This window comes from Dermochelys coriacea, chromosome 18 (assembly GCF_009764565.3).
Source record: "Dermochelys coriacea isolate rDerCor1 chromosome 18, rDerCor1.pri.v4, whole genome shotgun sequence".
NCBI lineage: Eukaryota > Metazoa > Chordata > Testudines > Dermochelyidae > Dermochelys > Dermochelys coriacea.
The window spans coordinates 6740412-6762972 of NC_050085.1; the positions used below are offsets into that span (position 1 = coordinate 6740412).

Below are 22561 nucleotides of genomic sequence, written 5' to 3' on the forward strand. Positions count from 1 at the left end.
ATGGGAATCTCTGCTTTTAACTTTGTAACCCTCATGGTTGTGCAGGAAAGCTGAAAATGTGAAGTCCCCTAATGGCTTGAAAGCCAAAGGCAAATCCAAAAGAGTAAACATTTATTATTGCAAAAAATTACATGATTTTTAATCCAGTGTGATGGGATTTGGGGTTTTTGGATGGTGGGGCGGGTGAGGGGAGTGCACATGCTGACTCATCTTGGGGTTGGCAATGCTGCTTTAATTAACAGTACCTAGTGCGTTTCATCAATAGATCGCAAAGCACTTTAGAAAGGAGGCCAGTCTCATTACACCCACTTTACAGATGGGGAAATCTAAGACACAGAGTGGGGAAGAGACTTGCCGAAGGTCACTAAGCAAATGAAGGGTATAGAAGCCAGGTCTCCTGAATCTCAGTATAGTTGCTCTTTCCACTAGACAATGCTGCCTCCTTTAGGTGCCTGGCCTGCCTTCTGGGCTCACTCCAAAGCTCAACTGAAGTCAGGGGGAACCTTTCCATTGACTTCAGGTCAGGCCCTTTGTCAGGTGTGCTTCAGGGTAGGGGTTGTGTTCAGACAGCGCCCAGCACAGGGGGGGTCCTGATCTTAGCCCCCAGGCACCACCACGATAATCGGTGATTCATAATTAAAAATAGCCGAAAATAAAAATGGATCCTAAAATGATGCGTTAGAGTTTGCCTGGGCAGCATTGCCTCCTGTCCATGCAGAGGAGCAAAATCATTCTCTTCTGCCACGCAGGGCACGTCCACGCTGGAGCTAGAAGGACGTACCCACGCTAGTTCTGATTGAGCCAGCCTGCTAAAAATAGAAGCAGGACAGGGCAGCCACCCTGAGCACGTGCCTTGGATTTCTGCCACACTTCTATTTTTAGTGCACTAGCTCAATCAGCGCGAGCGTGGGTACGTCTCCGCAAGCTGGAAATTCCACCTCCAGCTCTGGCGTAGTCATACCCAGAGGGTACATTTACGCTGCAATCAGAGCCAAGGCAGGGCCGTGGTTAGCCAGGGTCAGCAGACTTGGGCATACGTGGTTCAGGCTACCGAGCTAAAAAATAGTCATGGAGACATTTGGGCTTGAACCCCTGCGAGGGGAGAGGGTCTCAGAGCCCAGGCTCCAGCCCAAACACCTACACTGTTAGTGTTAGCCCTGCAGCCCGAATCAGGTGACCCAGGCTCGGAGACTTGGCGCTACGGGTGTTTTATTGCAGCATAGGCATAGCCAAGGAGACCTCGGTAGAGACTAGCTAACCCTGGTTGCAGCATGGCCAGGGACACCCATGGGAGTCGCTTTCCATTAACTGTACACTCTTTTCTATAAGAATGGAGACAGCATCTGCTACTTGATGGCTAAACATAATCCAGTTGGCTCAGGCAAGGCCATGCGTCTCAAAACTCTTCCTCCCCCCCATCAGTTAGGAACTGTAGAAATTACACGTTTCTGGCTCCTTCCCATTTCCAGCTGCTAGATTGTATTTAAGAACAGCTCAGCGGCCTTGATTTCCCTATTGTCCTTGGCCAGGAGGGCAATTGCTGTAGGTGCCAGGGGGCTGTTGGGCCATGGCATGGACCCTCTCTCCTGCCGTGCACAATCACGCATGGGAAGGGAAGTGGTCTCCCAGTCACAAACAGGAGAGGGAGTTAGTGCCTATAAGAATTTCAGCATTAAGCTGGGGCTCAACTTTGAGATCCTCAGCTTAAAACTATTCAGCAACCCCCCGATTCTGCGTGTGACTTGTCAGTGCAGGGACTGTATAACAAGGAGTCAATATACTATGCATTGTTTAAAAAAAAAAAAAATCTCAGTAGCAGAGGGGCTCACGCCAAACTTTGAGGTGTCTGGAGCTGGATCTGCAGCTGAGTTTTGTGGCTTGAGTCCATCTGCACACTGTAGCTTTGTAGGCTGTCTTCACTGTATCCCCCAACACTTGGCTCTGCAATCTTTCTTGTCATCACACTGGAGTTATGCAGAAGACACTGCAGTGAAATTTGTAAAGGAATGCATCTGGCTGGTGTAACAATATATTCAGTGCTCCCATCCTGTCTTTCCTCTCCTGGCTGCAGGTGAACATGATCGTCTTGGGGAAACACCTGGGCATCCCGAAGCCATTTGGGCCGATTGTTGACGGGCGGTGCTGCCTGGAAGAGAACGTTCGCTCCCTGCTGGAGCCCCTGGGCCTGACCTGCACTTTCATCAATGACTTTTTCACCTACCACACCCTCTCCGGGGAGATCCATTGCGGCACCAATGTCCGCAGGAAACCCTTCTCCTTCAAGTGGTGGAATATGATCCCCTGAGCAAAGGGGGTGAAATAAAGCTCACTGCTTTTTTTTTTTTTTCCTCCAGAGGAGGGAACCTAAAGATGAATGTGACATACAGTTTCCTGGGGTTCGCTTCACCCACCACTGAATTTGTAACTTCAATAAAAACAATACTTTCTAAAGAAACCCATTACTAACCTGCATATGAAATCGCTAGCTACCCCATTCCCTTCTCTGCCACATGAGTCAGACAGTTTGCTGGGACTGTAATTCCCACCACTATTTCTTGCCGCTTATCAAATATAGGACCCTAATGGTGTGTGTGTCACCTAATTTATTATAGCTACCTAGGAACCTAGAAGGCCTCCAGTCACCATGTATTTATCCTTATCTATGCAGCAGAGAAGTACTAGCAGCCCTGTTTTACAGTTGGGGAAACTGAGGCACAGAATGTTTAAGTGATGTGGCCAAGGTCACATAGGAAGACTGTAGCAGAGACGGGAAAAGAATAGTCTAGTATCCCAGTTCTGTGCCTTAACTACAGCTGATCGGAGGATGACAATTCCCTTGCATGGCAACTTCCAAGATTTTGAAGGAAGGCAGGCAATGGGGCGGGCATTGAGCTGGGATGCAGAAGTCAAGTCCCTGTTCAGCTCATTCAAAGCAGATTGTTTTCATCTCACCTCACTCTGATTCAGGGAGTAAACCAGGGTCTCCCAAATTCCAAGCCCAGGCCCTAGCCACCAGGCTATAGTCTCTCCTCCTCCTCCCTGGTTTGGCTTTGATGAAACTACATATTTTGTTGGAAAAAAGTTAACTCCAGTTTTAAGCACAGGGTCCCACTTCTGCTACAGAAAGGAAAAGCTACAAGTTAGGGAGAGTAGTGAAAGCTGAACCCGTCTTCTCGGGCTCGCTCCTCTCCACATTCCCTGGGGGAGCTGCAACTTTCCCTGTAAATTTTTTTTTTGTGTTGGTTTGTCATTTAAGGCAACCAGGGGTACGTGGATCCCTGGGGGTACACAATGTGGATCCTTGGGGTACATCAACTCATCTAGATATTTGCCTAATTTTACAACAGGCTATATTAAAAAGCACTAGCGAAGTTGGGGCAAACTAAAGTTTCATACAATGACTTGTTCATACTGCTCTATATGCTATACACTGAAATGTAAGTACAATATTTATATTCCAGTTGATTTATTTTAGAATTGTAGGGTAAAAATGAGAAAGTCAGCAATTTTTTCAGTAGTAGGGTGCTGAGACATTTTTAGGTCTGATTTTGTAAACAACTAGTTAAGTATAGTGAAACTTGGGGTACACAAGACAAATCAGACTACTGAAAGGAGTACAGTCATCTAGAAAAGTTAAGAGCCACCGCTTTAAAGAAGTTATTTGAGTACTTAAGCACAGGGGCCTCCTCACAACCACACCTTATTGAATTACAAGAAGTCAAGTGGCATGTAGGGCTGTAGCTTTTTCCATTTGGAGGGTGAAAAGTAACTTTTCATCACTTCCACTCCAACCATTCAACTTTCAGACCTGGCATGGTAATATTTCTCACAGAGCACATGAATGGCCAGATGCCCTGAGTTTGGAGAAAACACCTGACTGGACAATACAGTTCTGACCACCTGGAAGTTGACCACCATGCTGTGTTATGTAAAGTTTGAGAGTTCACAGAATGTTAGCATTAATGATTAGGTTTCAGAGTAACAGCCATGTTAGTCTGTATTCGCAAAAAAAGAAAAGGAGGACTTGTGGCACCTTAGAGACTAACAAATTTAGTTGAGCATAAGCTTTCGTGAGCTACAGCTCACTTCATCGGATGCATCCGATGAAGTGAGCTGTAGCTTACGAAAGCTTATGCTCAGATAAATGTGTTAGTCTCTAAGGTGCCACAAGTGTTCCTTTTCTTATTAACGATTAGGAAAGGGATAGAACATAAGAAAAATATCATGACATCATTAGGAAAGGTCCAGCAATAAGGATTAGGCAAGTGGTCAGGGATGCAACCCTACGCTTGGGATGACCCTTAGCTTCTGACTGCCAGAAGATGGGAAGGGAAGACAGGGGTGGATCTCTCCAAAATTGCCCTGTTTGTTCTATACACTGCCCCTGAAGGCCCGATACTAGCCCTTGTCAGAGACAGGATACTGGGCTAGATGGACCACTGGTCTGACACAACATGACTGTTGTTATGACACAATATCCTAGTGAAGACAAAGCAGTTTGTAGCTTTCACCTGTGTTGCAGGTCAAGGTAAAGGCTATGAGGGAGCCTAGGGAATCATCAGACCATTTTTTTTTTTTTAAAAAGATCACAGTGGAGGATGTGAAGAAAGGGCAGAATTAAACATGCAGCATTTTTGTCACCCAGCTGTTTGAGATCCAGCTTGCTTCCGAATGAGCTATTTGATTTAAGAGCTAGCCAATGCCGTCACAGACCGAACGGCAGTGCAATATCCACTTTGGATAAACTCTTCTGAAAGCTTATTCTTCTATACGTCGGTGCAGAAACAAACAGTAAGTGCATTGAGCCCATTGCTCCGGTGTCTGTTTTCACACAGATTCAGCTCCTTTGATTTCCAGTAGGGTCAATCCTGACTTACAGCCATGGGAGAAGAGCATTGGGCCCATTGCATTCCTGGCTTACCCACTTCATATGGTAAGAGAAAGAACTGTGGACTGTGCTAGGATGCTCCTTGTGACGTGCTACTGCCCTCTACCGGCTGATCCAGTCCCTTTGTCCTTTGGTTAAAGCAGCAGATGCAAATTGGGGCTTATGTCTGGATTCCTTATTCCTCCTGGTGGTTAGGGGCAGCAGAACAGTCCAGCCCCAGAAAGGCAGAATGCCCAGAATATTGGCGACATCCCACTGCAGCCAGGACCTAGCACACCTGCCCTCCCTCTCTGGGTCAATCTGGAAATCTGCTCCCGCTCCCATCGCCTGCCCTCCTCCACGTACACCTCCTACAACAGGCCTTCAGAAGCAGCAGCCTGCCCCACTCCGCGATGGAGACGGGCTGCCACTGGACCAGAGTGGCTTGATATGCATTACTGGGTGTGTGATTGCATCCCCCTGCCCCACACCCCTGATACAGCTGCAGCCGGGTATCAGAGGATCATTTTCGTTGCCGCTCACCTTCTCCCTTCACTGCGGGACCCGACCACCTGGCAGCAGCCTGGGGCCCACACTACGGACTCACCTGCCATTTGCTTTAATCCATTCCACTGCTCCTCAGCTGATTTTACCTCCCTTTCTTGGCTCACCCCACTACCTGCATTCATGCTGCTGGTCACCACCACCTTCCCATTGCCCATCCCTCACACCCGTCCTCACCACCTCCCTCCCCCAACCCAGCCTCTCCAGCTCTCACTTCCCATGCTCAGATCCACAACCCAAAGCACCCCCACACCCAGAGACATGCTCCAACACATGCACACCCAGTTTATGTAACCACATAATATTCTTGTAACTTTCATCCTCCCTCAGTCTTGATTGTTGCTACTGCCCATCTCTAAAGTCAGCTCTTTGAGCTGGAACCGTGCCGGACTAGTTCACGGAATGCCTAGCACACTTCCCGTGCTATAGAAACATGATCGTAGGAACTGCCAGCATGGGTCAGACCTGGGATCCATATAGTCCAGCCTTCTGTCTGGGACATTGGCTGGTAGGGTTGCCAGGTGACCAGTTTTTGACCAGAAAGCCTGGTCGAAAAGGGACCCTGGTGGCTCTGGTCAGCACCGCAGTGGGACTAAGGCAGGCTCCCTGGCTGCCCTGGCTCCGCGCGGGTCCTGGAAGTAGCTGGCATGTCCCTGTGGCCCCCTAAGTGCAGGTGCAATAGGGAGGCTCCCCAAGCTGCCTCCGCCCCGCAGCTCCCATTGGCCAGGAACTATGGCTAAAGGGGGCTGCAGGGCCAGTGCCTGCGGATGTGGGTCACACTCCACACAGAGTCGCCTGGCTGCCCCTGCGCCTAGGAGGCGAACGTGTCAGCCAGTTCCGGGTGCTGCAGGGAGCCTGCCTTAGTCCCGCTGAGCTGCCAAGTGCCTGAGGTAAGCACCACCTGACTGGAGCCTGAATCCCCACCTGCACCCCAACCCGTGGCTGTAACCCCTTCCTAACTCCCTCTCAGAGCCCACACCCCAACCCCATCCCTGAGCCCTTCCCGGAGCCTGTACCCCACAGCTCCTCCCACACCCCAACCTCCTGCCCCAGACCCGTGAAAGTGAGTAAGGGTGGGGGAGAGCAAGTGATGGGGGGATGGAGTGAGTGGAGGGTAGAGCCTCAGAAGGGGTGCAGCCTTGGGGAAAGGGCAGGGCAGAGGCAGGACAAGGGTGCTCAGTTTTGTGATTAGAAAGTTGGCAACCCTATTGGCCGGTGCTAAACGGTTCACAGGAAGAGCATGACACCCTGCAGTGGGTAACTAAAACAGAACCATGTAAAGGGAAAATGCCTTCCTAGCCCCTGCTAGTTAGGGACTGGAGCATGGGGGTTTATATCCCCGATACATTTTGTAAATTAAGCCCCTTTTTAAGATTAGGAAATTACAAGACATGGCTAATAACCCTCCACAGTTCATAATCCCACAGTACTAGGGGAGAGGCGGTAAAAGGGTTAACTCATATTGTCTTGACAATTTAAACAGCTTTCTAGCATGGAGTCTTTACATTGAAGTGCTTGAGCATGTTTAATTGGGTAAAGCAGTGAGAATACATAGGATCCAGGAGCTGAAAAGACTTTCTGATCTAATAAACCCGTTTTAGTGAGTGGATTGCAATCAGTATCGGCACCCAAAAGACTTCTGTACCAAGCAGATTTTTGGTATTCATAGAATCATAGAATCATAGAATATCAGGGTTGGAAGGGACCCCAGAAGGTCATCTAGTCCAACCCCCTGCTCAAAGCAGGACCAAGTCCCAGTTAAATCATCCCAGCCAGGGCTTTGTCAAGCCTGACCTTAAAAACCTCTAAGGAAGGAGATTCTACCACCTCCCTAGGTAACGCATTCCAGTGTATTGCTCCTAAGCGTTCCTAGAGGCCTTTGTTTTTAGAAGTGCACAAGTTTTTTTTTTAACCTCTTGGTTTCTCTATGTAAGAGAGGCTGGCTCCTCTCACCATCTGCCTTATGTGCTGACTGGAACAAGACAAATTCAGTTTGGGGCGCTGAAGAGAAAGGGCGAGGGAATAGAGTAAGGAAAGAGCTGACACGGACACATGCTCTTGTCTGAAAGGAGCAGTTTGGGTGGTAATACAATGCTTGAGGCATCAATTTAAGAAATCAAGGAAGAAATCTTAAAAGTGCTGTTAGGGTAGGAACAGCTGGCAATACTCTATGGCCGCTTCTTACTCAACAGATGCTATTCCAATCACGACTCAGCAGAGGTACAATATCTGACTATCGTGCCCAAAGCATAGCGACAGAGCAGTTGACACCTGTGAGCCCTGCAGAGCCAGGATCAGCCCTGGGAGAGCAACCCAGACTCTATGTAACTGTTCAGGTAAAGGAAAGAACCCATCTTACACCGCAGAGCCCCGGAGGAGTTTGCAGCAGTGACTACGAGGAAAAACCCTTCTCCCCATGTTTTTATTTGTAAACTGAGGCAGTTGCTGTGGGAGCCGTTGCGGCACAACTGTGGAATCCTGCCCTGCCATTCTTGTGGTCACTTCTCAGAGAGCAACTGCACTTCAAGCAGGCGCCAATCAGGGCAGGTGAAATTTGCAGTAGTGCTCTTGAAATTCCCCGTTCAGATGTAGGATCACAACCCTCTCCCAGTGAGCTGTCTTTTGAAGAGAGACCCTATCAAGCTGCAGCTGAACTAAGAAAGTGTTTGGAAATGGGGTTGAGAGCAGGGAGAACAGAAAACTCCCATAAGTCTGCCAGATAGCTTAGCCTGTAACACAGAACCTCTTTCCATCAAAATGATGGGAAGCCCAAGAGGCTTAGACTGTCAGCTCTTTGGGGCGGGGACGATCTTTTTGTTCTGTGTTTGTACAGCGCCTAGCACCATGGGGTCCTGTCCATGACAGGGGCTCCTAAGTACTTCTACAACAGGCATTGCTTTCCCTGCCCTCTACAGACGTTAATATGCTAGCCACGCCATTTGGTGCACAAGCAGCCGTGCATGCAGTGTTGGTAAAGTGCAAAGGACATTTGTCCGCTGTTTAACTGTTCCGTGCCAATGAAATACTGTGCTAACCCAGCAGGAAATAGGCACAAAACGGCCAGAGACATTAAAAGCTACTATGTTGCCACAGTCTACAGTCAGCAGCGAAGAAAAGGCCTGATCTAACTGCAGTTTGGTGGCCCAGGAGGAATGAGTTGTGATCTCAGCTGAGTTTCTAGAAATCAGGAACAATGCCAACATTTTGGCGGTTGGCACCCTTGCTAGTTTCAGCAGAGGCCAGGGATTGATTGGGCCAAGGAGACCGCGCTCTGAGTGGAAGTGCTTCCTCTAGGTCAGAGGTTCTCAAACTGGCAAGTGAGCCCCTCTCAGGGTGGGGGGTACATCACTGGGGGGGATGAGATGCTTGGGGCGGGGTGGGGGAGAGAGAGACACATAGACACCTTACTGCACACATTTTACCCACAGCTGTGAATAACTAGCAACGCTGATTTCCCCAGACAATCAGCAGAGGACGCGGTGCTCATAAAACAGTGTATGTACTTGTGCGGCACAAGAGGGAGGGGCGCACACAAATACAGACACAATGGGGGGGGCCCATGATCAAATAAGTTTGAGAGCCATTGCTCTAAGGCATGAGAGGGGTGCAAGCACAGAAGATTAACTTTGAAGGGTTTCCTATCAGTATGGCATCTTTTTCACAAGTAAATTCACTTAGGGGAGTAGAAGGGGGAAAATACTGAGGATTAGCACACATGCCCACTTCCAGGCTATCAACAGAGGCCTGTAAACCAAAGGGTGTACACAATGATGTTGTTTATTTAAACATTTACTCCAAGAAATATAAAAAAACCCCATGAAAATACAATTACAGCACTAACCCAGGAACCTTTCATCTCGTCTAAACCAAAAACTGCTCCAAGATCCTTTTTCTCCGACTCTCCTTCACTCTCCCAGGGTAAGAGCACGAAGAAGGCAGCTGGGGGAGAAGTTAATGAGGAGCGTGAATAATGTTTAATTTCTAACTATCACAGGCAGGACTCCGCCTGCCTTGGGAGGTTCAGCCCCTTTTGGTTTGAATAACTTTTGGGTGAAGGTTATTTTAAATTTTTTTTTTTTTTAAATAGCTGAAACAGCTTAATCCTAGGTCAGACGGAGAGTTGGCCCCTGGCCCTCTGGCATGCAAACTCCCAACCCCAGAAAGGGTCCGTAAGAGTTAAGATTTCCAGTGCTGCAAACCAATATCTTGGGAACTGGTAATGGGCAAGTCAAACCTCTGTCCGCTTATGTCCTGCATCTGTTAGTGGGCTAGTAAGTGAGCTCAGGACACAGTCTGAAAGGAGATTTTTGTTCTGGAGTCTGGCATTACACCGAGAAGAGACAGACAGGCCGCAACTGTAGTTCAGTGAAAAGGTTTTGGTGATGTGGGTGAAAAGGCTCAGGTGAATTTGACTGTTGCAGAACCTCTGGCCTGGATTTCAATTCTCAGGACAAATCTCTCTTACTTTCAGGCTGACTAATTTAGGGTGTTCCATTTAAGACACTTGGGGGCCCATTGTCAGAAGCACTGAGTGCCTATGACAACAATTGATTTAAAATGGGAGCTCTGGGTGCCTAGTGCATCTGGGGAGAAAAAACAAAGCAAAAGAAATTCCAGGTGACTAAATTAGCCTCCCATAAACACAGGCACTGAAAATTAGTCAGATATTTTGGAAAAATTGCGGCCGCACTGTTTGAATAACTGTACATGTAGGCACCTTGTTGAACAGGAATTCAGTTCAGTTTCATTAAACACTCGATGCTGCTCCATGCAGAATTAACCAGGTGCAAACACTGCAGATGGCTACTGCTGTGGTCTGACATCGCAAGGGAAATCCCAATTTTCTGGAAATCCACCTGATCCAAAGTCTATGGAATCACAGAAGTCAATAGAAAAAACTCCTATTAAATTTATTGGGCTTTCAAATGGGCCCTAAATACCTGGCTGGAGGGGGGGGGGGGAGGGAAGATGGTTAAGATTGAGGCCACTGGCTTTACTCAATACTGTAAATGGGAAAGGCTGACTAACGTTATTAAACTAGCAAAGTAAAGACTCAATTGAAGAACTTCTCCTCCCAGCTGCTTTCCATGTTCGAGGAATTTTTTTTTTTACTTTAAACACAATAAACAAAGTTTTTTTTTTGCAGTAAGTACAGCAAGAATCCCAGAACTGCAGTGTACCAGGATGCTAGCAAATGTTGCCTCTAGAGATCAGTGCAACTTGCTAGGGTAACGAGAAAGGAAAAGCCCATGCTCACATTTGTGTGGAGACAGAGCAGAGCACTCTGTTAAAAGGCACCTTTGTTTCTCCAGCACAGTGCAGAATATTGGAATGGAAGAAACTTTTGGTGGGTATCTGATTGTAATTGAAAAATAATAAACCTCCAGACCGTCCAGGGCTGGGAGCTCTTTGCGTCTCTCCACCAGCAAAACCAATTTGGTTCAACAGCTGCTCAAGAGTTAAATCGAGGGCCAAGTCCCTGCTGGTGGAAATGCTGTCCTTTTTCACCAGCAGAGTCTGGCCCAGCACCTGCTCCAACACCCAGTTTGGAGGAATTGGATGCGACTGTATAGACAGGGTTCATGGATCAGCAGGAGGCAGTAATTTCCAAGGAGAGGAAGACAAAGGATCCCCTAACGAATGCCTGCAGAGATCTGGTAAAAAAAACCGCAAGTTTTTAGGGAAAGACGTTTATTGAAATTTCAGCGTTGAGGTGTTGTTTTCTGACTAATTCTAACCCCCCTATTGTCGGAGGCCCTGATCCTCCAAAGACTTATACACATGCTCAGCTATGCGCTCAGAGCAGCCCACTGACTGCAGTGGGCTCCTTATGTATAGTATGTATTAAGCAGGCAAATAAGACTTATTTGATCAAGGTTCATGTCTCACCAACCAAAGGGAAAGGCCTGAGCTGCAAAGTTCTGATCGAACCCTTCCATCCCCAAACAAATTCAGCGGTGTTTGAATCCTGGGTTTTCATTTAGGCCCCATTTCTGAAGACTTCAGACTCCCAAAGAAATCATCAGCTGGGCAAATTGCTATGAAAACCTCACACAAAACACAATCACCCTTGGAATCAACCTCACTTCGAATCAACTTCATTTACAATCAACACTCAGGAGCACCACTCATGACAGCCTTTTCATAAGTGACCACAAGTTTTGAATCCTGACTTGACATACCTAGGGCTTCATTTTTCCGCGTGGGTGAGCACCTGCCGATCATGTTGTTTTCAACTGGAGCTGAGAGTGCTCTGCTGAAAAATGAGCCCCAAGGTGTGTCAGATTTGGGGGTACCCATCTACCAAGGCACCAGGGGCTATTTGAATGAGTTGGCCTAGATTTTGTCTCAATGGAGGTTTTTAATCTGAATGGAAACAATTTAAATCGCACAAAAAGGTCAACGCTTATGAAACAGCCATGAAATAGGTGGCAGCCAGAGTCCCGCAGCTTAATCTACCAAGGGGTTACACAGCTGGATACCCGCTCCTTGGGGCTTATGTCAGATGCTCCTCACACAGAATAGAGACCAGCACATTAAAACTAGAGAGATGAAAATGTAAATTTGATTCTGTAGAGAGATCTCAGCAGTTGACTGCCTCGGTTCACCAGAGATGGCCCCACAGACACTCAGGGTAGATTTTCAAAGGCACACAGGGCTATTAGGGGTTTAACTTCCATTGAAAGGCAATGGGAATTGGGTGCTTATGGCCATTTGTGCCTCTCCAAATCTTCCCCCAAGCTCTTCATGGCAACTGGGACTCTCCTCAATTCAATGCAACAGGCGCCACATGGCCCTTCTTATGCGTCAGCAGCTGTTCCACTGCTCACCAAAGTACGTGGGGTTTATATGCCAAAAGGTCCTGCCATTTTCATTGGAATAGGAACTCGTGAGCCAGGAGCAAATGTCAAACGTTTAAAAGAACCGAACACTTTGGAAATGATACAGTAACAGGTAGTTAAAACTGCGAATCGCTTATAAAATTGAACCTTGGAAAGTCTAACAAAAAGCTTCGGTCAAGTCTCAATGCCGGTCTGCAATCTCTTTCGGTCCCAGTGCACATTGGAAATGACAGCTGCCATGGCAAGGGGGCGCGGGGCCCTGGCCTTATCAGAGGGTGCGGGGGTTGTATTCAGGCAGCTTCTTTAGTTTCTCTTTCTCCACTTCGCTTTCGTCCCTGGCTATCACCAAAGAATGGGCGTAGCCCATCGCCACCTGGGTAGACAGAACAAAGCATTTGCCACCCTAAAGGTTATACTGGATTTCCATTGCTAACAAACGGCTGAGTTGGGAGGTCTAGTGGGTAGAGCACTGGCCTGCGATTCAGGAGACTGGGTTCTATTCCTGGCTCTGCTGTGTGATGGTGCCTCAGTTTCCCCAGGTATAAAATGAAGGTAATGATACTGATCAGACTATAAGGCACACGGAATTCTACTGATAAAAATTGCTAAGTAAGAGCTAGAGAAACCACAAGTCTTTTTATGATCAGTGGCTTCTTACAACTCACCTTTGGAGGAACAGTGTGCAAGGACTAGCAAAGTGCACAATCGCTAGATTCCAAAGCCTGAAGGGACCATTGTGATCATCTACTTTGGGGAAGGTGGTCAGACTAGTTCCTAGGGCATATCTTTTAGAACAGCATCCAGTCTTGATTTAAACTACACCCCATCCCCACGTTCCTCTAACTCCTTGTGAGAGGTTTGCAGACGCATCTATCATGGGTGTCATGGTGACACGAATGATGGACACCATCTCCCTGCTTGGGTATCCGCATAAGGGATGGAGTAGGGATTCTGGTCAATTTCTGTGCAGATTTGAAATGAATGGATTAATGAACATTAACAAGCATCTACTCTACACCTACGGGGATTTTACTCCATTTTACAGCCTTCCTCCCCACTTGTTGTGCATACACATGGCACATACCCACCCCAGAAACAATTTGTTTGAGCCAGGTTTCTACTTATGCAGTCCTCTCTGAGAGCAGCAATACACAGACGCCTATACACTGTCTATACACAGACGCCTTTCCGTTACCTACGGAAAACGGACTTCCCTGCACTTCTCTCCACCTCCAGTTGCTGGTGTATTTTGCATAGGACAATCCCGTTACCCAGTATCCTGAGTTTAAACAGGGATCTCGCTGCCATGCTTCAAAGCATCAAAGCAGAGTATTACGAGGAATGGGATTATGAATAGGGCGATGATTTTCAGAAGCATGAGACGTGAAATGAACCTCTCAGGCTGCAATCCAGTCTGCTATGCTAACGGCTCGCGTTTTTATTTGCTGGGTCTGCTCTCACCTGCTCTGGATAAATTCCATCTAGGGTTTTCACCTCTTGGGCTGCAGTAGAGGACTTGGGTTTATGGTCTCCATAGCCCTGTGAAGAGAAATGCAGAAGGGGACTTGTAAGATCAGAGGGTAAACCACCATCTAACCATTGTCCAAGAGGCTGGATTGTGTTATTTGGCCCATTCCCTTGGTTTGCACCGGCTTCTGGAATAGCCCCATGGAATAACCAAAAGGTATGGAGGTCAGCGATTCTCCTAGGCAGGTTTAACTGCCTGCAAGGGCAGCAGAGACATGGGAAGAACTAGCAATTACAAAAAAGATTTCCTGAAGACCAAGAGGAAAAAGGCTCTGGCTTCTAGTTTGTATTTTATAAAATCCTTGGGTTTTTTGTTGGTCCTACAAAAATGGTTCTGCCGAGGAAAACAAAATGTTATCCCCAAAGCCAGACTGCCAGCATGCGTGTGGGGTATTGATGCTGAGGCATGAGGAAAGGAAAGAACACCTCACCAACAACTCAGAATTATGTTATTTTCAGCTTCATTTGGAAAAGGGGTAGGTAGGCCAAAGAAACTTCGTTTTCCAAAGTTCTAAGAGTAGCAGTCAAATGTGATGAGCAACGGGATTTTGATAAGGCAGCTAATAGACAGGTCGGGGGGGGGGGGGGGGGGGGAGGAAGAGATCAGAACATCTAAATCAGTATGAAACAAAAAACCCAATATGGTGGCTAAATCTTGAAACCACTGAAAATTCAAAACACTGCAATGCATGCACAGAGAAATCCAGAGCCACAAGCAGTCTAGCTCTACCCCAGTCACTTGGGACTCTGAGAATTCGAACCAAGAAGGCAGATATAAAGTCACCATACAAAAGTATAGCACGGGGTGGCCAAATTTACTGGCCCTCTGAGCCACTACAACACTCTTCAGAAGTTTGAGAGCAGGGGGCACACCTGCCGGGAGCCAGGGGTTGGGTATTCAGCCCTGTTCCTGAAGCCCCGAGCCCTGGAAGGTGCACCTCACAGGGCTGAAGCCTCAAGACCTCCACCCTCCACTGGGCAGAAGGACCTTCTGCATCACCCTGCTGCAAGGCAGAGGTCCTGAGCTTCCCCGCTCCCAGTCTGGTAGATGAAGACCGGGGGGCTCCGTGAGCCACACTTTAATGGTAAAAGAGCCGCATGTGGCCTGCAAGGTGCAATTCGGCCACCCCAGCACAGCAGAAGTAGTCAAACTATGATTTCCCTGGGAAAATGGTGCATATTAGATTGTTATGTCACACTACCCCAGCCCTCAAATAGTTCTTAAGGAATGAGATAGAAGGGCTGTTACATGGGCTCAAACAAGTGGTGAGATAAAACATTCGATAATTAAAACATTCGATAATTAGACACAAGAAGACAATTAGGGTGAAGCCTATTGCCTTCTAGAGGTTGTTAGGCACAAGGCAACGCGGAGTGTTTCCAGCTATTTGGGAAGCCAGTTCTCACTGAGATACAGAATTCACTTGGGTTTATGAGTTAAGTGCACCCACGCATCCCTCTCCTCCCCTTCCCTCCCGCACAAGCTCCCTGCTTCCAGAAAAATTCATTTTGGAATATTTTGGTAATTTTCTCTGGGAGAATACTCGGCGTAGTTGTGTGTGTAGGAGTGAGCAGAAAGGTGCGTTTCTGTGTAGCACTTCATCTCTGTGTAAATTACCTATTATTTGCATCTTCCAGGCTAACTTTTCAACATGTGCTAGAGGAAAAAAATTTTCCCTTCAATAACTAAATTGAGGACAGTGACCATTTAAAAATATAACACCCCACTAATTTAGTGATCACAGCAGTCCACTTGTAATGCTGTTTCTCCTCATCTCTTTGCTTGCAATCTTATCTTCTCTGGTACCGGACCAGCCTGGCTAGGGTTTCTGTGCAAGTCCACAGCTGCCTTCTTACCAGTTCACCGAAGGTCGGAGATGGGCCCCAGCTGATTGTGCTCTCATCTGCAGCCACTATAATACTGCTCTTCCTGAAACAGGTACACAGGCTGTTACTGCTACATGATCTGCCTTCACACCCGCCCCCCGGCAGCCCCATTTTTTCGTTTCCCATGCCAACTGGCCGCTTGGTACCAGAAGAGAATTTCCCCAAGTATTTTTGGATGCTTTCTTCCTCAGATGCAAACCCTTGTCCAGCTGTTTTCCAAAGTGCTGCAAGGCCTGATCCAGCTGCAACTGGCCTGGGTGGGTGGATCCTTGTGGAGCCCCACTGAAGTCAGAGGCCCGCCTCAAAATGGATTCCCATAACCATTCATTCCCTAATGCAGCGTTTCTCAAACGTGGCCACCAGTGGAATTTTTGTGTGGCCACGACAACCTCCCAAGCATTGGCAGAGATCGGGGCAAAGCAGCGCCCCCTCCCTGCACCGCCCAGCTATTGCTCCTGAATAGCCGTTACCAAAGGCAGCGAGAAGCACTGCCTTGGCGTTTGTGCTGGCACTGCCAATGGGGATCAGCGCTCTGTACCACCCAGCCTCTTCGGAGGCTTTGGGCAGCGCCTCTGGAGATGCATGGGGCCAGCGGGCACAGCGCCAGAGGTGGCTCTTGTCAGTGGAGGCAGCTGTGGCATTCGGTCCCAAGAACAGTCCCCTGGGCAGCTCCCCTGCTCCCACCCGGCTGGGACATGAGGAACCTGTGACTCTGCAGGTGGCAGGTGAGTTCCTGACCCACCTTCCCTGGGGCAGGCTCTCACTGAAGGGCACGGGAAGCAGGAATAGAGAGCCAGGTTTGTAAGAGCCGCCACCAGCAAGAGTTGGTGGCCTAAATTACTTGAGAGAAGCCCTGTAACATACTCAAGATAAAAACCTTTAACAGAAAATCAAGGAGAGGTTGAACAAACATTAGGTCTTAAAGAGATTCCCTTCCCATGTCCACTAATACAATGCTCCCACTCAAACAGCAGTCAGGCAAGTCAGAGATCAATGTTCATTTGAATGAACATCCACGTATCAGAAGCTTGCTTTTTAGTGACAGAAGAACATGCAGGGGAATGCCTAGATCGAGAAAGTGGGAAAAGAAATCTTTACGTCACAGTGTAAAGATTTACTCTAAAAGTTTGTAGGGCCCTTAGAGGTCATGTGCTAGGTTTCTTCATTGCAGCATAGTAAAATTAGTAACAGTATATTTACAGGGGGACTTTGCAAACAGATCCCGATGTTCCCCACTCTGAAGAGCTTGCAGTCAAAGAGAGACAAGACAAAGATAGGTGTGGCATGAGACAACAGGCCAGATAAGGGAGAGGGTGAAGAGGATAGGAGACCAAGGAGGAAGGACTTGTGGAGAAAGAGGGATTTAAAGAGGTGAGGAGGAGATAGAATCATTTCATTTTTCTCGGACCTCTAATCAAATGCTCATGCTGCTCATAAACCTCCCATTAATACAAGCAGAAGCATCCTCTAAGCAACCTAGACACACTGAACAGCACCCCTTCTTCCCCCCCCCCCCCCCCACACACACACAGGGGAGTGCTACAAATCAGTGCTGGAGAAGGGATGAGATTTTAGAATACACTGATTAAAACCTGTTTAATGATCACTTGATTTGAAGATTTGCATGCAGTGTTGGAGCCATGTTGGTCCCAGGATATGAGAGAGACCAGGTGGGAGAGGTCATATCTTTATAGAGCCAAAGATCTTCTCTCTTCTGTTGGGAGAGAAGCTCTATGTAGTTCCAAAGCTGGTCTCTCTCACCAACAGAAGATGGCCCAATAAAAGACATTACTCACCCACCTGGTCTCTTTTAAAGATTTGACGACAGTTTCTCCCCCACGCCCCACTGACTGCAGCAACCACACAACCCCCCACGAAACCCATCATCTCAACTCCACAGCAGGAACTGAAAGGTCAGACGTCCCATGATGGGTTCTCCACCTTTCCTAATGAATCTAAACAAAGACGTCAGCTCCCTCCCAGCACAGGACAATGCAACAAGCCTTTTCTAGGAGGAGATATTTGCACCCAGACATTCGTTTATTGTTGGCCATTTCCCTCCGCCCTTGCTTTAACCAGGCCTCAGACCTCCCTTCCTTCTCTACTGCTATTAAGAATACCCACCCTATGTATCCAGCAGGTTTTCCCCTACCACAGGGTCAAAAAGCAAACAAAATCAACACCACTGCCTGGATCCATCAAGCAGAGCTGGACCCAAGGCCTGGATAATCAAATCAGATCTCTGTGTATGTAAATATAACTAGTCAGGAAGAGCCATTTCATGGGGCCAGATTCACTGCTCCTACTATCAGCCCCTTCGGTCCTTGGATCTGCCAACTAACAGCACTACTTCTATGATGTCATTCAGGCAAGCTGTGGACAACGGTTCCCACCTCCTCATTTCTGGGGACAGGAACGGTCACTTACCCACAGGCCAAGCTGCGGATTTTCCAGCCACAGAGGTCCTGCACAGCTTTGGGGTACATGGTTGACTCACGGGAGGTGTTTGTGGCTCCCCAGAAAAACAGGCCACCTGCAAAACAGAACAAACCAACCAACGTCAGGCTCTGAGATATTCTCGGACACAGAAATCCATTTGAAATGCACATGCACGGACGCTATGAAAGGGATCTGCAGAGACGATGTAACACATGCTGGTCAATCACTCCAGGTTTTGTTCTAAACATACCAGGAAGATTCATAAGTGAGCTCTCCCTGAACAGAGACAAAGGCTGTCTATTGGAGCATGGCTCTCACAAGACAGACTTTGTGCAGAATGATGGCTTTGTGCCAAGGCATCTGCAAAGAAAGATGGGGCAACTGACCTGTTTCGCTGACAGCAAAGGAGCAGGTGTAGCCAGCGTAGATCTGAGCTGCCCCACGGCCCGGGAAGTCAAAGAGCTTGACCAGCCGTGGCACCATCTCGTCCTTCTGCTCGGCATGGCCCAGCCGGCCGTAGCCACCAAAGCCCCAGGAGAACACACGCTTCTGGGAGTCTAAAACAAGCTGCAAAGGGACAGATGGTGACATGCAGTTGGGTTAGACATAGGAAGATGTCTCCCCACCATGCAGCTATTTGCAGAATAGATTATCGGTTCTGCTCTACAGATCTTGGCAGACAACCAAATGCAGCTTATCAGAGGCATAAAGATAACCTATGGCGAATTCTACACTGCAGGGGCTGAAATCACTGAGATGATGCATTTAATACAAGGACATTCCACTATTTTCTCTGCCAACTATTCCATTCTTCCCCTCTTATCTTAATTGTTGTTAAGTCACATGTCTTCCCACTCCTCTCCTCGAGTAATAAAGCCAGAAGCAAAAAGGGCTAGGTGTCTAGACAGCTGGGTAATTCCATCAATTTCATACTCCAATATTGATTAAACTGGAGAAAGAGCAAACAAGCTGAGGACCCCTACACCTCCCCCAGGATTCCCGCTCAGAGCTTTTGTGCTGCTCTGTACAGAGCTACTCAACAATGGGCCATAAAATCCCAGGGCTCTGCCTGGTGCATTTACACAACAATTAGAATTTAGCTGCCACCCAAGATGTGGCCTCCAGTACTAGAGGGGTTAAGTCACATGGCAGCTTCAGTCAGATAAAACGTCTCAGTAACAATAATTGCAAAAGACATTTATACTTCAGGCATCCTGTGGGTACACATGTATCTTTTCCTCTGTTATTTGCTTAACAAGTCCGTCTGTGTCTCATCAAGCTATTACAGAGTGGATTTTCAGGTTTGGAGGGAGTTTATTATTTTTAATCTATTATTACGCATTTCAAACCCCTAAATGGTAAGGATTCAAACTACTCAAATTGGATTAGGACACCTCCCACGCAAAGTAAAAATCATAATCTGATTACACCAAGATTGGACTCAAACCCTAAGCAGGGCAGGGAGAAACAGAAGGTTTGTGCAAGCGATGGCCTATATTACAGATTAGTGTCAGCAGATTTAGCACATTTCCCATCCTTCCACTGTGTGAATTACCGATTCTAAGAAAAGGTGTCTGATTCCAACTATCCCTAGAGAAGTTTCAACATGCACCAAGACAAAGTTGTGATCAAACCTTTGTGCCATGGGCTAAAGCCTTGCAAATAGTCCACAGTCACGGGATTACAGCCTTAAATCTGGAATGAACATACTTTTAGGGTAGGTCTGCACTTGGAGCTGGGGATGGGATTCCTAGCTAGCACACTGAAAGCAGAGCATAGCTGCAGCAGGACAAGCAGAAGAACGTGCTAGCAGTCCCGAGTATGTGCTGATCAGAGACCACAGGCACATACTCAGGGCAGCCAGCTGTCCTGTCCTTTACACTCCTGCAACTACACTAGCTCAATCAATCACAGCTAGCGTGAGTATGTCTCTTCAAGCTGGGAATAAAACCCCTGGCCCAAGCGTCGGTATGCCCTTACTTAGAGCTGATGGAAAGAAGTGAAGAAAAAGCACCGAAGGCTTTAACGCCTCGGAGGATAAACATGAGGGAAGGTTTTCAGCGAGGTCTAGTGTAACTTCTGGTTAGAGATGGGACAAACCAAGATTCCAAACCCAAAACTCCTGGAACTCAGAAAATTCTTGGCACTGGACCAGATCGGTTCAGTGCAGCTCTGTGCCCATTACCGAGAATCCAGCACAAATGAAAGTCATTTTTAGAGACTACGTAACTGCCAGTCACCGGGAGTGATTTAACTACATGTGGAACGTACAGCACATTGAGGGGAACTCATCAAATCAATTTCTGTCAGATCCCAGCAGAATCCCAATGACCAAACACTGAGCAACGCTAGATAGGGAATCGATTTCTTTGAGGAGCAATACTGCGGGCAGTGCTTCAGACTGCCAAGTGAAATCCCAGCCTTACCGTGTGGTTAGCACCGCAGGCCACATCTCGCACGACCACGTTAGGGACAGGAAGGATCTGCCCATCTTTTGTCTTTTCGATGAAGATGGCAACGCGACGGGGCACCAGCTCACAGTCGTACTCTATCCTCTGAGCACGGGCGATGAACTTCCCATCGGAATTGTGTCCTGTTGTAGGGCAAAGACAGATGTGAAAAGGAACTCTGCGTGGCCGGTACCCTGGCCTACACCACTCAGTAACTCAGCAGGAACCCTCTTGAAGAGGCATCCCATGACCCATGGGATAGGAGCACCATTCTAAGTTACTACACTCATAGGGGTAACAGTTTCTTTGCTAACCTTTGACTCCCTCTGAAAAGGGAGGTGTGGAATACTTCTCACTACATACAGCCATTATTACATGTACTGCAGGAGCACTAGGAGCCCTAGTCATGACCCGGGCCCCCACTGTGCTAGGCACAGTACAAACACAGAACAAAAGCTCCCAAAAGCGCTTCCCCTCTCATTAAAGGGAAAGGAGGAAGAATTCCTTGCAGCTATTCCTGGAGCTTTTCCCATTTATAAAGGATTTCCACCTGATTTCCCCTACCGGCAATTTAATGTCATTTCCCATTTTGTCAGGAAACTGCACCTCTAGCACGTCATGGTATGTCTACACCGTGATAAAAAAAACCCACGGCACCAAGTCTCAGAGCCCAGGTCAACTGACTTGGGCTCATGAGGCTAAACTAGGGGTGGGCAAACTTTTTGGCCTGAGGGCCATATCTGGATATGGAAATTGTTTGGCAGGCCATGAATGCACATTAAAGTGGGGGTTGGGGTATGGGAGGGGGTGAGGGCTCTGGCGAGGGCTGCAGGCTCTGGGGTGGGGCTGGGTATGAGGGGTTGGAGGTCCAGGAGGGTGCTCTGGGCTGGGATAGAGGAATTTGGAGGGTGGGAGGGGGATCAGGGCTGAGGCAGGAAGTTGGGGTGCGGGAGGAGGTCAGGGGTGCAGGCTCCGGGTGGTGCTTACCTCAAGCAGCTCCTGGAAGCAGCAGCTTGTCCACTCTCCGGCTCCTATGCGGAGGCGCTGCCAGGCGGCTCTGTGTGCTGCCCCGTCTGCAGGTACCGCCCCTGCAGCTCCCAATGGGAGCTGAGGGGCAGCGCTTGGGGCAGAAGCAGCATGCGGAGCCCCCTGGCTGCCCCTAGTGTAGGAGCCAAAGAGGGGACATGCTGCTGCTTCTGGGAGCCGCATGGAGCCATGGCACACAGAACGGGGCAAGTGCCCGACCCCGCTCCCTGGCTGGAGCGGGGCAAGCCTGGGATCCCGCTACCTGGCGGGAGTTCAAGGGCCGAATTAAAACATCTGAATAGCCGGATGCAGCCCTCGGGCCATAGTTTGCCCACTTCTGGGCTAAACATTGTAGTGTAGACATTCAGACTCGGGGTGGAGCCTGCACTCTGAGACTCTTCCCCGACCCTGCTTGGGGCCTCAGAGCCTGGGATCCAGCCTGAGCATCTACACTGCAATTTTATAGCCCCGGAAGCCTGAGTCAGCTAACCTGGGCCAGCCACCGGTCTTTTCCCGCAGTGCAGACATACTCGCAGACCCTTCAAGCCTGCTGAGGAAATCCTCACCACCCTCCAAGAAGATGCACCCTGTGGCTGCATCAAAGCCTCTACTGCAGGAAAGCATGCGCACTCCCTGCTCTGTAGATCACAGCTACTAGACATTAACCAGACAAAGTACAGCTCATGAATAATTTAACACGCTGCCTGGCTGCACAGTGGCATATTGTCAGCGTCACAGAAACGATAGGCTGCACAGTCTAGCAATCCAAATGATGGGGGTTTATAGACACTCCAGGGGCAATGGCTTTCATTTTGTTGTAACACCGCCGCCTTGCATTTCTCTCTCCCTTTCCATCAGGGGATCTCCAAAGCACTTTACAAATATTGGCAAATTAAGCCTCACCACCCCCATGTGAGGCAGCGTAGAAGCACTCATTGTATACCTGGGGAAACCAAGGC

The 22561-nt window shown here is 48.3% G+C and overlaps 2 protein-coding genes across 4 annotated transcripts in view; one reads left to right on the forward strand and one right to left on the reverse strand.

Moving 5' to 3' along the window:
- The window catches only part of LOC119845218 (protein-arginine deiminase type-3-like), a 43382-nt gene extending 40792 nt beyond the window's left edge, over positions 1–2590 (forward strand). Inside the window, exon 16 of the mRNA XM_038377188.2 lies at positions 2072–2590. Coding sequence (XP_038233116.1) covers positions 2072–2305 — 234 coding nt within the window. The 3' untranslated portion in view covers positions 2306–2590. The remainder of the gene's footprint in view (positions 1–2071) is intronic.
- Positions 2591–11105: 8515 nt separating this feature from the next.
- RCC2 (regulator of chromosome condensation 2) overlaps positions 11106–22561 on the reverse strand; it is a 36158-nt gene continuing 24702 nt past the window's right edge. For 2 of the 3 annotated variants that reach the window (XM_038376663.2, XM_038376664.2), the window contains 6 exons: positions 20553–20719; positions 18513–18693; positions 18115–18220; positions 15658–15730; positions 13735–13812; positions 11106–12646 (listed from right to left, as the gene is read on the reverse strand). In XM_038376663.2, the coding sequence (XP_038232591.1) occupies positions 12542–12646; positions 13735–13812; positions 15658–15730; positions 18115–18220; positions 18513–18693; positions 20553–20719 (710 nt within the window). In that variant the 3' untranslated portion in view covers positions 11106–12541. The remainder of the gene's footprint in view (positions 12647–13734; positions 13813–15657; positions 15731–18114; positions 18221–18512; positions 18694–20552; positions 20720–22561) is intronic. The other variant, XM_038376665.2, reaches the window with a different exon arrangement.